At 36.3% G+C, this 14,990-nt stretch overlaps 1 protein-coding gene across 3 annotated transcripts in view; it reads right to left on the bottom strand.

Moving 5' to 3' along the window:
* Positions 1-12,302, bottom strand: part of zgc:153372 (uncharacterized protein LOC767695 homolog) — a 42,647-nt gene extending 30,345 nt beyond the window's left edge. The window contains exons 1-11 of one of the 3 annotated variants that reach the window (XM_058799392.1): positions 11,923-12,216; positions 11,057-11,187; positions 10,831-10,981; positions 10,553-10,689; positions 10,390-10,459; positions 10,187-10,268; positions 9,514-9,645; positions 9,217-9,359; positions 9,019-9,141; positions 8,858-8,936; positions 5,908-6,962 (exon numbers count right to left, since the gene is read on the bottom strand). In XM_058799392.1, the coding sequence (XP_058655375.1) occupies positions 8,859-8,936; positions 9,019-9,141; positions 9,217-9,359; positions 9,514-9,645; positions 10,187-10,268; positions 10,390-10,459; positions 10,553-10,689; positions 10,831-10,981; positions 11,057-11,187; positions 11,923-11,952 (1,077 nt within the window). In that variant the 5' untranslated portion in view covers positions 11,953-12,216 and the 3' untranslated portion in view covers positions 5,908-6,962; position 8,858. The other 2 variants (XM_058799393.1, XM_058799394.1) reach the window with 2 other exon arrangements.
* Positions 12,303-14,990: the final 2,688 nt, after the last annotated feature.

The raw sequence follows: 14,990 nt of genomic DNA, 5'->3' as shown, positions 1-14,990 counted from the left end.
ATCACAATTTAAAATAAGTGTTTTTTATTTCTATAGCCATTACTCCAGTCTTCAGTGTCACATGACCCTTCGGAAATCATTCTATTATGCTGATTTGCTGCTCTAGAAATATTTCTTCTTATTATTAAAGTTGAAAATAGTTATACAGCTTAATATTTTTGTAGAAACCGTAAAATTATTTAAGGATTCGCTGATGAATAGAAAGTTTAAAAAACATTTATTTGAAATAGAAATCCTTTGTATCAATGCAAATGTCTGTACTGTTACAAACATATAAGTATAAATAAAAAAAATAAAAAAAGGAAACATTTTATTACTTGAAACTTTTAAACATTAACTGACATTTATTTAAAAAAAAAAAAAAGAAGAAGAAGAAGAAGAAGAAGAAGAAGAAGAAGAAGAAGAAGAAGAAGAAGAAGAAGAAGAAGAAGAAGAAGAACAAGAACAAGAACAAGAACAAGAACAAGAAGAACAAGAAGAAGAACAAGAAGAAGAAGAAGAAGAAGAAACAGCAGCAGCAGGTTTTGCATTAAAACAGTAGTGTTTCATTTACCTTTGAAATGGCAACATTTGAATTTTATTTCCTCCTTTTTAACCCCACACAAGTAAATGAGCCCAGGACAGCATTGTAGTAATAAACTTTGTCATTTTGTCAAGTAAAAATTTTATTTTTTTTAAATGAGAAACAAACTCATTTATTTACTTTTGTAAACAAAGAAATATTAGCATCTTTTGCCAGGATTTGACTTATATCACATGGCTCTATTCCATTCACTTTTATTCAAGTGTATGTTTTGGATGTCAAACGAGACAAGGATCATTTTCCATGTCCTACTGCAGCAGTGAAAATAAGTTACCGTGCCTCAAGGTAGGCTGTGAACCCGGGCAGACTTTTCCGTCTGGTTTCACAGCCGCTCAGTGAACAGAACATCACTGTTTCACCATAAACACAAACTTCATGCTCATATGATCAGGATACGTTTCCTCTGGCCTTTGCCTTCCTCACACTGTCTTAAGGCAATCACAAGACACAAATATCCCTCTGAGCCAGCCTCTCACGAAAGCAATACTATTTCCAGCAAGGCTGCTTGAACTAACACTTTCACTTAGAGTCAAAGCTCGAGATATGCAGAACTCAAGTGGGTTTTAGAGCGCTATCAACTGCTCATGTCCGTTCCAGACCACACACTCGCTCCTGCGCTGCTTAGAACCTAAATTAGAATCAACCTTGTCTTCGTTGTGCCCTTTTCGAGAATTATTCGAGACTAATCAGACCCTGGGGATCTAGACCACAGTGCTGAGGGCCTAGAATAGGGTCTATTAGACGTCCATTTGGACTCAAGCCAAACCCAGAACACATGACAAGTGGAGTAAGTGTTTGCTCCACCCATGAGGCTCTTATGAAAAAAGTGCTTTTCAGTATGAGACAGAACCGCCTAACCTCATGTCTGACAAGATTTTTAAAATATTATAAATGAATAAGAAGTCAAAGAGCTAATAGACTAGTAAACAGTAAATAAACACCTTACTAGCAGCTGGATTTGTTCAGCTGTGCACCAAGTGACCCTTTGTTACACTCCGCCCCCTTGGTTATTGTTGATCACTCAGACAAGCTTTACACAAAGTCCCATAGGAAAGAATTGGATCTTTTATCTGCTGCCTTTCCTTAAAGAAAACACTATAGATTACTAACTGAATATGATTAAAAATGATACATTTCTTAATTTTGTCCCACTTTATATTAGGTGGCCTTAACTACTGTGTAGTTACATTTAAATTAATCATTTGGTACAATGCACTTATTGTGTACATACATGTTTTTACATTGTACTTATATTTTTAACAATACCTATATGTAATTACATTTATAATTACACTGTTGACCCATCCCTCACCCTTAAACCCACCCATGCCACCAAACCAGTCCCTAACCTCACCAGTATCCCACCTCAATAGCAGCAAAAGTGTTTTGCAATACAATATGACCACAATAAGTACATTGTACTTATTTTTTGATGCAAGTACATAGTAGTTAAGGCCACCTAATATAAAGTGTGACCCTTAATTTATATAATTCTATTTCGGTCTAAATTTCTAATCTATGTAAATGATGCTAATTCTTTTTGGTACAAAGAGTCGTATACAGCATTTCACTGCAAACACAGTGAAAAGTCTCATTTGAAAGCAATTACAATAACATTATTGTAAGTGAACAGAACAGTTCTTCTACAGCAGTGGTTCTCAAACCGGTCCTGGAGTAACCCCAGCCCTGCACATTTTGTATGTCTCCCTCAACTATCACACCTGATTCAACTCATCAGCTCATTAGTGGCGACTACAAGACCTGAAGTGGGTGTCAGATATAGGGAGACATACAAAACGTGCAGTGCTGGGGGTACTTCATGGAGAGGTTTGAGAACCACTGTTCTACAGCAAACTCCATATTCATACTATTTTTGGATAATTTTTGTAAACGTCCATTTAAAATTCTACCCAAAAACACCAGACTTCCAGTCTTAGACATGAAAGAGTAAAAAACTTAACAGAATCCACAGGGAATTGTCATTTTCTTGAGATGTTTATATAAGGAAGTGCTGAAATATAAATCTTTGAGTGCTCTACCCTCAAACTGACACAGTAACGCTTGCATGTAACTCTAGAGGATGATGAATTTGGTCCCCACCCACCAGGTGCGCATGGAAAGTCAATATCATGGAATAAAGAATTTTTTTGAACAGTAATATTAATACCACATTGACTCATGAGATCTGTCCTACTGTACACCAATTTGCAATCAGCTGGCCTTGGCTTTTTGTCCGTTTTTCTGATGGTCTTTCCATTTGCATACGCTCTATGGCAGTGGGGTAATATTTCATCAGGTGCAGTTCACATCATAACATTTGCAGCCTGCTCACTGTGAAATAAATCAAAGGCATAGGTAAAACGTATGCAAAATTCAGATGACGAATTGTCCCTTCTTCAGTCTTTTAGTTGTCCTAATTTCAATGGAAAATGATTCACTTAGTCTTTGACATCAGAAAGTTAAAAATACTTCTCAATGAGCCTTATCTCTAGTCATGTGCGATATAAATTTGAAAAAAAAAAATATGAGGCTGTGGCGAGCACTGACTCTGTCGTCTGACATTTGACAAGCATTACTGCCTATTGAGAGTCTATAATAAAACTGTCGGGTTCTTCAAATGGTCACATTATATAGCGTAAAAAGACTATAAAACTAAACAAAGGTAGTTAGGGCACAACACATTTATGAGCATCTCAACAATAACATCTCATTGGCTGGCAGACCTGCCGTATTGTGAAGGCGGTGAATTTGATTGGATGTTTTTATGCCTGTCTGTGTGACAGAATGAATTGTGGGTTAATTGGAAGGTGCAGTTTTGCGATAAAGCTCTCTCACCTCGGGTACGACCCCTGTGATAATGAGCAGTATGACAGAGGTCAGGTCTTCCTTGACACTCCTTTAAAAACAAAAATCCGGTTTATCATTCCCAGGATGTCATCCACTTCTTCATCTGTACTAATAGAGTAAAAAATGAACAACTACATCAGTAATATAGTATTTAGAGCCTGTATTAAATTATCTTGTAATCACAGAACGTCTAGACAGTGGAACAATAAAAGGTTATTTGGTGTTTTAAGCACTGTTATGGTTGTATTTGGAAGCAGTCATGTTTAACCAAGACATTCTGTCTGCAGGGTCCTTGACCATCAAAAACAATTCACAAAGGGAACAGGAAAACCCCTGTTTTTCCACTCTCCAGCTTGTCTTACAAACTTGGGATTTCCCTTATTAACCGACGCTTGCATTGATATGAAATGGAATATGTTGAGCTACTACTATCAAGCCAGTGACCAAACTGCGAGCGATCAAATGGGAATAATGAAATCCTTCAGACCAAACACTATTGTTGTTTCTCCTCCGTTTCTCCTTCATCTATTTTTTTACTTGAGAGATCAAAGGCGAGGGTTTTTGCATTCCTCTGAATAAGCTTTTAGCTTAACAACACAGGGCAATTTAGATCTCTCGCCGGCCAAGACAAAAGCTTCATGGATCTGTTAGCTGATATTCTAGTGCCTATTGTTGCCCTTGAACCTGATAAATTTGACAGGGCCCAAGAGAATGGACATTGTGATTCCACAAAGCTCTCCCTCAATAACCGTGGGGCTAATCTCCTCGCCTGATACCGTATTAATAACCTTTTAATTAAAACAGAAAGCGACATTGAACAACGACTAAGCTGCCCCATGCTAGGAAGTATAACGAGAATCAATATGTATACTCACAGACTATACGAAAGGACATTTGAGGAAAAAAAAAAAAAAGAGGCCTGTGTGAAGTGAACAATGACACAAAAGGCAGATAGTAAGGAACAAAAATATTTGCTTATCAAAGGATCCAAAAAGATCAAAGCTAAATCAATGCATCAAAGTGTTTATTAGAGTGAAACCTTTGTAATGATATTTTGCACAGACTTATAAAGGAAGACGGTGGGTTTATAACGTCGCCATCACACACTTGTGTTCCTTTTCTTTAACTAATCAAAATAATGTAACTGATTAAAACTGTAAAAAAGACAAAAATGTAAAAAAAAAAAAAAAAAGACTTAAGTACAATTTAATTATACTTAAAAATGAACTTAAGCTGTAGTAGGTAGAATTTTTTTAAGGTGTACAAATAAAACATTTATACATACATGCATACATATATTCCCTCTCGAAAAAAATAAATAAATGTTGCCTTTACAAAAAACTGCAAATTCAATTTAAAAATTCTGTGGAAAGGATTTAAAGTTAAAATTGAAATTGAAATACAATAAAATGCAGTGAATTCCTGATAGATTCCTTTCTACATTTGTGTCATGTTTGGGTAACATTTTACGTTTCATTTATTAAAATTACAACTACATTAGTTTACATAAACTATAATGGAAAACACTTCCAAAGCACTTATTAATCTTTATTTTAATTTCACTATATATAGTATCACACACACACACACACACACACACACACACACACATATATATATATATATATATATATGTATAAATAAGTGTTTGTGTGTTACATATAAGTGTTAAAAATTAATATATACTATAACATGTATTGCTCATTGTTAGTTAATGTTAGTTAATTAATTCTGGACATTGAGAAGTGTATCTTGTTTCATACATCATCAGACTCCTCAAGTTAAATGGGTCGCAAATACTGTTTCATGTTGACTTCAAGACTGAGATTTCATTTGCCACACAATAGAACATGAAACAAAAAGGAAAAACAGGTGAATGAAAAGGGAAACCACATGATTTATAGCCAGGAAAGGTGAAATTCTCTGATAAAGATGTGGTTGCTTCAGTTCGAGTCTGCGAAACCTGCTTAGGAAAGCTGCTTGTCTATCCTCAGCCGTGCCTGGCACGCAGGGGTCACGACCTGGTCATGAATCGCTTCAATCAGCTCCTGGCTGGGACAGGAGGGGAGGGGAGCCGCGAGCGCTTTTGATCTCGGTTGGCTAGTCAAGCAGCATGGGTAAGATATCCCTCAGCCTCTCCTGCAGGTCGGGCTCTGTGGGAGCGGGGCTGAGGGCAGGTCAAGAGCACTGTTCTATTTTTCCTCTTCACTCCCATTCTGACCCGGTTGAGCTCCCGTAGCTTCCAGAATTGCCTCAGACATGTTGGGTTAGAAGAATGCTCTGATATGAGGTGGAAGGTTTGGAAGGCGTCCAAATATAGATCTAGACCAGGGGTGTCAAACTCAGCTCCCAGAGGGCCATTGTCCTGCAGAACTCCAGTACACCTGCCTGGAAGTTTCTAGCACTTCTAAATGCCTTGATCAGCTGGATCAGGTGTGTATAATTAGGTTTGAAGCTAAACTCTGCAGGACAGTGGCCCTGACTTAGTCAATGTAGCTCATATGAAAGACTACATGGAACTGCTGGACAAGGACAATTTTCTCATTTGCTATTGTTGATGAAAGCCAGTGGTGTAAGGAGGAGGGGACATTCTCATTCTAACAAGCATTTGATTGAGAAAAAAAAAAATTGTCAATGCCAAAGAGTCACCAATATTTCAGTCTGTTTTTCAAGAACTACATTTTTAAATCATGTAAAATGTTAGATTAACCTTTATAAGAACTGGCATGTAGATAGTATTACATAAATACATATACTGTATATATGTATACATATTAGTGCTGTCAAACAATTAATCGCATCCAAAATAAAAGTTTTTTTTTACATAAAGTGTACAGTGTATATTTTTAATGTATATATAAATACATACACAAACAATAAATATCTTGAAAATATTTACATGTATACATTCACAGGGGGAAAAAAAACAAAAAAACATTGTAAATTATATTAAAATAGAAAATATTTGCTTAAACATGTATTTAAATTGCAATGCATTGTAACATACAATGTTTTTACTGTGATTTTTTTTTTTTTACAACAGTCGTGAATTTAGGACTAGTATGACTATGACCAGCATCCACAAACACCAATTTTTTTAAATCACAGGGTCTTTCAACTGTAAAGGAAGTTGGTCATTAATGTAATATTCACTTTTGAAAACATAACTTGGCACAGTTCCTATTTATCTATGCTCTGGTACAATACGCCGGCTTATGTCATTGATACACGATACATGAACAAGCTCAGAAGATGAGCTTCATACTGGAATCAGTGTGTGGTCTTATTCACTGAAGCTTACTCTTCCATTCACAGTGTCTCTTGACAGTAGAGGCTTTTTAGCTCTGGATATCGTCAAGCATTAAGTGGCTGAGAGTAACGGGATACATTCTGGGCACGCGGTAGAAGACCAGCACTTTAGCAGAGGTGAAACCAGGACAATGAGAGCCGTTCCTCAGTGCTGTGTTTACATTTACACCACACCTGCTTCCTCCGCACAACTCAGAATATCACAGCACTCCCTCTCAGAGCCCTAAGGAGAAGTCCGGGAGTTCAATTTTTTGACAGGAGAGTCCAATATAAGCATTTTCTAGAGATAAATGTCTGAGAATCCAAGCAAAATAAACCCTTGCACACTCAATTTGTCACGTGCAATGTTTAATACAACACAGCCCGGTTTATAACGCACAGATCAGATTCATCCAAAGGAAAATTTGCATCATTATGACCATTTTTCTTTATTCTTGTAAGCTTTTATTAGCAAATTAAGTCTCCAAGTAAATTACTATAAATGAGATTCAGAAAATGCTCATTGATTGCTTGGGATGAATTGTTGTGCAGGTAATTTGCCAGTTCATATTATTGAATTACGACTGCTTTATGCCGTTATCATCGTCTAATCATATTGGTTCTGCACTGCAAGCTGCAAAACCATATAAATGCAATAACATAGCAAGCAGAGCTACTTTGGGAACACTTTGAAGATTTTGGTGCCACCTACAGTCCAATGACATACTGAAATCAAGACCTTTTCCTTGAAAACAACTGACAAACTGAAAGGATATATAAACCAATAAATTGAGATGACACAGAACAAGAATACTGAGATTACACATACTTAAATCTCATCTTACTCACATTTAAAGTTGGCTCTGTAATACAAGGTGTGAGGAAAAAAGTATGATGAAATTCAGATTACTGGCAAAGCTTTCTCAAGAGACTTCAGGGAAAGTGACTGATCCGTCTACATCCTGCCATTAAAAATATCACATGATTTTTAGGAATAAGGGAAATCAAAAAGTGAAGTAAATTCTATCCCTTCTGATAATAAGCATCAATGTCATGTTGCTTATAAATGTAACGCTTTTCTTCAATTACTGGGCACTTTTTGATACTACAAATATATTTGCTTAAACTTTACTTTATACACTTTTTTTTAATCTACTAACACTGTCCAACAGTAAATATCTGTCTGTCACAAGAACAAATTTTGTCATTTGCAATTTTTTTCTAAAATGTAATTTCCAAACACATTTCAAATAATGTATTTTGAATAAAATTACATTTTAAACATTTTTAAATAAAACAACCATCTTCTTTGTATGCTATAAGGCTAAATTCAAAGGTAGTATTTCATTCACACTAAATACACAGGATTAAATATGTTCACTTTTTTGGCAAAATTACAGCTTGAAATGACGAACAATAAAAATTATTCTCTTACATAGATTTTGTTCTACATATCATGTCTCATATTGTATGTCATCTCAAGAATGTTCCTCACTGACACAGCTGTCTTCTTGGTAAACATGTACCAAGGTGAACAACTACATTTCTGTAGCATTATGTGTGGAATTAACAAAATGAGCTTGGTACTAAATCAACTGAAACAAGAAGTCATCTAGAAAAATGCAAAAATCATTTATGCTGCTGAGAGATTAATTTAACAGAGTAATGAGAGATTGTGTACCGATATCAATATCAGCACCGCCTTATTTCATACAGAATAGAAAACAAGTGCCAATACTTTGAGTTGGTTTACTATCTTATAAGGGACAAAGAAATAGAGGCCAGTAAAATTTGCTTTTAAAATATTTAACAACTAGAGCACAAAAACAAGAAGAAGAAAAGAGAACTATGTTGGAATGAAGTCAAAATCTAAATCCACTGACAAAGATCTTGGTTAGTTTTTTCTTGAATAAAAAGTGTATAACTCTGCACACTGTAATTAATATTTTAATAATTATTACTGTTGTTTATTGTTGAGGCTGCTTTACAATTAACAGGAGGACAAATAGCTTCCTCAAGTCTAAAGAAAACTTAATAAATGATCGCTTCAGCACTAAAGACATCCTATACTCTCACTTCCCATCACATCATCTCAAGTGATCTAGACATCACATGATCCACCAGACTCTCCACATGTACCTTAGTGTCCAGTCTTCGAGCACTGTTTGACTGAGGAGCCCAGTTTATCAGCAAGAAGGAACGGGCTAAGGTGGCAATACTGGAAAAATAAAAACTAAAGTGAAGAAAACCTTATATATCAAAAGAATGAATAAGATATGACCACAGAACATCACATTTACCTGTGGAGTACTGCTCTGGTTCGGATCTGGAGTGTCCAACATTGTAATATTGAAGTCCGTAGAGAAACGGGTGTTCTGGAGAATGGCAGCCATCTCTGCGCCCACCTCCACTGGGACATTTGTCTGGAATAGAATTGACCACCGAATAAGTCATATTAACATAATTAAAATTAATAAATAAATAAAAAGTGAGTTTACCTTAAAGGAATGAGAGGCATCAAACTCAAAACATTCAGTACAGTCAGGCACGGTGCCTTTGTAGGTCACCAGCGCTTTGGTCTTGATAGAGTTTTGAGGCAGTTTAAAGATCCGGTAAGTTCCAGAGGCATATTTAACATCACCTATAGTGGCATATTGTAGGTCAAAGCACCACTGATTAAACTTTAACACATCTGCTTGCCTCCAAGTCACAGAAAAGCACAAAAGAACATGAAATCAAATGTGGTTCAGCAATAATGCAGTTACCATACACAAATCAACAGTTTGGACTGTTACCAGTCTTTCTTTGAAGTTCTGGGTTGTGAACCACAATGTGACTGCCTGCAACCAGGTGGGGAGTGCTGAAGCCTATGTCCTTCACCAGAGTGATGAGATCCTGCCAGTAGAGGGCGCCAGCCATTCCCTCGCCTGATAGGAAACAAGCACTCACCTAAATCCACCAACTCTTAATTCAATTTTGCATTGATGATACACATTTTATATATGTTACTGAGGGGTGCATCTCTGATTGGAAACCACTGCTTTCTTTGTGTGAACCAGGGTTAGTATAATGAACTAAAAACATTAAAACCATCTGAAATAAAATGAATATTAACTGAAATAAAATAAAACATTTCAAATAAATCAGATTTTATCACAGCTATTTGCAAAAAAAAAAAAAAAAGTTTCTCATTTTCATTTAGTTTAACTTGACATAGGCTAGACGTTAAAAACAATTAACAAATAAAATAAAATATGAAAATATAAAATATATAAAAATGAAAATAAAATTAATAATTAATTAATTAAATATACAATAGCATCTCAATTACACTAAAATAAGACTGGTGTGAACCTAGCAAGAACAAATTTTGGCATAATTTTATTTTTTAGTCTAATCTTTCCCATAAATGAATGTAGTGTAGCATGGTCTAAATTTCTAAAATGTATTAAATGAAAAGAATTTTACCCCACAGAACTGGATCTTCCTCGAAAGAGTCTGGAACTACTTTGCTTGCATACATGTCACTATAGTACAACTCTCCACCCTCCTATGAGATCATTCACATATGAAACAGTGTTTGCAAAGTGCACAATTTTGTAAAACTTTTTTTTGCATAAATACAATAGTGAGGGGAAATTATCAGTAGGTATGTGATGGAAATATCTCACCTTCAGACCTTTGTAAGCTTCACTTATCACAGTCCTCTTATCTGGGCACAGACATATCACACAATTTGACCTAGAGAAAATAATTGGCCTTTTTGTAAAAAACAAACAAAACTTTTGTTATATTATATGGAAAATGCCATAAATGACCTAAGGATGTGCATACACAACTACATCGAAAGAGTTGTTCTGTATCCCTGCATCACTGAGCTTCTCCATGTATCCTTTCACAAACACAGTGTTTGGTTTTGAGTATCCAAACTTCTCCTGATGGTACTGGACATATTTTTGCGAGGAAACTATCTAATTTTGGAGCAAACACAAAGGTTAATGGTTGCACTTCCTTAACACTTATTCAAATGATTATATAAGATCATTTAACATTTTTCAGATCTTTTGTTGTTTAACTTTCATAAAATAGGTTAAAATGAATGTGTGAAGTACCATCTCATCCGCCATATCTAGCCCAATGACTTGACCTCTCTCCCCCACCAGTTTGCTGAGGACGTAGCAATCTCTGCCCGATCCACTGCCCAGATCAAGAACCGCACATCCTTCCAGCTTCTCTGGAATCACCAGCCCACAGCCAAAATACCTGCAGATTACATTATCTACTAATACAAATAAGACAAATCTGAATTTGTGAGACACAATCTCAATAAAGCTGTACCTCTTGCAAACATCTGGGTGGACTTGTTTCAGGGCCTCACATGCACTCTTGGGCAGAGGTCTGGAGGGCATGGCACACGCCGCATTGGTCTGTAAGTCATCTGAAGTCTCCAGCCGAGAGCCATAATAATTCTGTAAGTATTAAAGAACGAGCTTTGCAAAGCAATGTTGTGGTGGCCTAAAGGACATGCTAAAGCCCATTTACACTGAAAGCTTAAGCATAAATGTGACCAAAGTAGAACACTCCAATAAGGGACATTACATGCTTGCAGTGTACACTAAGGGATTGCGTTTTTGCTAGTTGACATTTAAATACATGCAAATGATTATGAATAATATATGAAATCATGAATAATAATTATGAATATGCAAATATATATTCCTCTAATCCGAAGGGGAAACTACAGAAACCAATATTGCTCAGTTCATCAAGAATGAAACAGCAAGACTGGATTGACGTACACTTTTTTTGTTTATTTACCTAAATAAACTAAAAAGTCTACGTCAATCCATATCAAGTGATCCAATGGAGTTTGCTTGACTTCTTGTAATTTTCATAAATAAATAATCAACTATCACATGCATCCAATATGGTAGTATTTAAAGAGGAACATTATTGAGACATCTTGATAAAGTGGTATCAAACATTTCTGGTCATGTGACTGCCATGTAAAAATGTTCACATGAAATCAAATCAATCGGACATTCAGTTTTCATGCACAACTCTGCATGAAATACATAAACAACTCTTATTAGACCCCTCAAACGCAAAAGTACATTTTAATCACAGGTGTAAACGATGGGATTAAATGGAATGTATCGTCGTTGAACGTAAACATGGTGCCAATGCGCGTTATGACCGCTTACCTTCACGTTTTCATGAACAGCAGAAGACATGCTAAGGGTTTGTACTTTACGCCGAACAGCCAGAGTGCGTAGAAATGTAGTAGCTCTAGTTCATAAATGCGAACCGAACGGAATATATCTGTAGTTTTGTGAACGCCTTCGAGTTTGTGCTGTTGGGGAAATAAATGGCCTAAAATCTAACGTATTAGCGTGTATTGCACAGACTAATAGTTTTAGACGTATCCAACTTTTGGGGGGCAAAGTCCTTACTACAAACTGTTTCTGCAGAAACAAACGATCAAAACGCACGTACACCACTACTCACCACTGGAGGGCGCAACGCGTCCATATTTTCATGGCACACCTTTCTGCAATGACAATAACATGTCTTATGCCTCTTCCATAATAACTAGTTATGTTTAATGACTAATGGGCAGACGTCTGTGCAACATTCTGTGTCAATTCGCTGATTCCTTAAATTATCTTCCAGACCAATTGTGGAATAATTTACCTTTAGAGTAAGATTGGAAATTGGATAAGTCAGTGATGCTTTGTCAAATATAATGTCCAGGAAAACATCTGTAATTCTTAAGTGTGTATCTAGAGTAAAGTATGGATGGAGGTAGTAGTAGTAGCTATGATATGTCTTGGCAGAGTTAAGAGACAGTGGTGTGAAGAAGAGGCCTGACATGCTGTGATGAATACAGACATTGTTGCTCTCCTGTGTGTGTGCATGGAACTGGAAAACTCTTCCCACAGTGTCCTGCTTGACATTAAGCAGAATCAGTCAGCTGTGACCTTACTCTGCCCTCAGAGTCCTGAGTCTTTTACCAAACAACAGCCTGTACTTTGATTAAAGGGTGGTCCAAGTATGTCTGGTTTCACCCCGTTGTAAGCAAATATCTGTGGGATGAGTCTGAAAGGCCTTTGTTGTCAAAGATGAGACATTTTCTGTCAGAGAGATGAGTCTCCAGCTCATTTCAGTGTTTGCTAGTTTGGGTTTTTATAGTATTTTTACCTTAAAAAAGCAATAAAATAAATGGTACACTCTGTAACTGATGCATACGGAACACCTACTGTAAATAAAGGACATTTAAAAATACATTTCTAAAAAATAATATTTGACTAAATAAAAAATATTTCCTCTTTTTATTTTAATAGATGATTAATAATTAAAACATATATATATATATATATATATATATATATATATATATATATATATATAATCAGAAATCAGTTCTAAATAAATTTTCTCTTACCTGTTTCTATGTTCTCAAACTGTTGTTCTCTTATTATGCTAATGTGAAGCACTATGAATTAGGTATGAATAATACACACTGTGTATAAAATGTTTTATATATACGAACATGCCTACATATGCACAAATACAGATTATTTCAGGCCTGTTAAATGAATTGTACGCTACTAGCATTCATTAACATGCATGGCATCCGACTTGATTACTAAGTTAACCTGTCTGTTTATCAAAGCTCTGTTTTTTAATCCGTGACCCTTTGTACTGTATTCTAAGTCCATGACCACTGTACCGCAGACTGAGACATCAAAGCCAGTGTTCTCTGTGCAGCATTTCCACCCCCTTCTGTGTTCTCTGACAAACGAATAGTTGTCAAGCTCCAAAACTTGACCTCGGTCTTGGTCCCAGACTTATTTGTTTAATTTCTGTTCCTTTTTTGTAGTCAAGGCAAGCAAGAGGTTATTGTCAGTTCAAGCCTGACAAACATCTACACTGGGAAGGGTTCGCTGCCAGACTAAAGGTTATGAGAAGTTGAAGGAAAGGGTAATCTTTGGAAGATCAAATAAAGTGGAAGTCAGAGGAGGGGAATGTGTACAGTGTCACACAGTCGGCCTTCTCCTCGGCAAACAAAACCCCACTGTTCCCCTTTCTGTCCTACACACATGCACACGTACAATCTCCGAGGTCTTTCTTAACCTCTGCTGCCCTTTTGAACCCCTCAGACCGTCTAGTTAAAGCAAGCTATTGCAACACATTCAAGGTTAGTTATTTCCCTTTCACCACAAGAGCAATGTATACCAGGGTAGCATCAGATCCTGCTGTGTTGACTCACTGTGGAGGCTCAGAAGGATTATACAATGTGGTGTCCGTGAAATGAACAGAAAAACCTTTAGACCTTTAAACAACAGTGATGTTGCATTCTCTTCTCAAATGTTTTTTGTTTTGTTTTGTTTTTTATATCTGATTTCATGCGATTATGTATTTAAATTGTGCATGAATACTCCTATAACAGTGCGATCTCTGTGTGATATGTGATTGTTGTCATATTTCTATAAAAATCTAAAATACATGTTTGTATTAAAGTAAAAATGGATGATAAATACGCCTTTCGTATGGAATTAAATAGCAAGCACTTTGAGTGTCTTGTTCATCATATTTATTTTCATATAAAGCCACAGAACTGAAATTATATCATGTTTATCAGCAGCACCGCACATGAGTGAGAATAATGCAATATCTGCCTTTGATCTCGTAGGTATCTGTTCCACTTCGAGAGGTCAGAACTGTCTGTCTTGACTGCGCTTATTTCACTCCTCCCCTCACTGCAGCCGCCTACTCTCGCCTGCATTTCAGGCGAGGCGAGGCGCATCTCAAACAAGCCTAACAGGTGCGTTTAACTTGAAGCGGCGCTGTGTAGAATGACATCAAAGTACCGCAAGAGTGATAAGAGAAACGCTTTCGAATCGCTCTGCTATACTTTGATGTCATACACTGATCATTCTGTGCAGCGCCGCTGAAATACAAACACACCTATTGCCTCCTCTCATGTGACTTTCCCACCCTTTTTAGAGTGTCTGTTAAAAGTCAATGGGCTCAAGGGAGGTGAGGGAAACACAGACTCCCGCTGTAACTTTACCTGCTGGTGTTACTGTTGTACAATGTTTCTTTAGAAAAACGAGTGGTATTTAATGTTATATTTTGTAATTATTACATTATTACATTATTAATTATTATGTTAATTAATTTTTTTCTAGAGTGTTTTTTCTCTCATCCAATATTTTGAGAAGACACTGCCTGCCTTCTATTATATTGATGTCTCTGTCTCATTTAA

Source organism: Onychostoma macrolepis, chromosome 15 (assembly GCF_012432095.1).
Source record: "Onychostoma macrolepis isolate SWU-2019 chromosome 15, ASM1243209v1, whole genome shotgun sequence".
Taxonomy (NCBI): Eukaryota; Metazoa; Chordata; class Actinopteri; order Cypriniformes; family Cyprinidae; genus Onychostoma; species Onychostoma macrolepis.
Note: the sequence above shows the minus strand (reverse complement) of the source record. Positions and strands in the feature narration are given on the sequence as shown.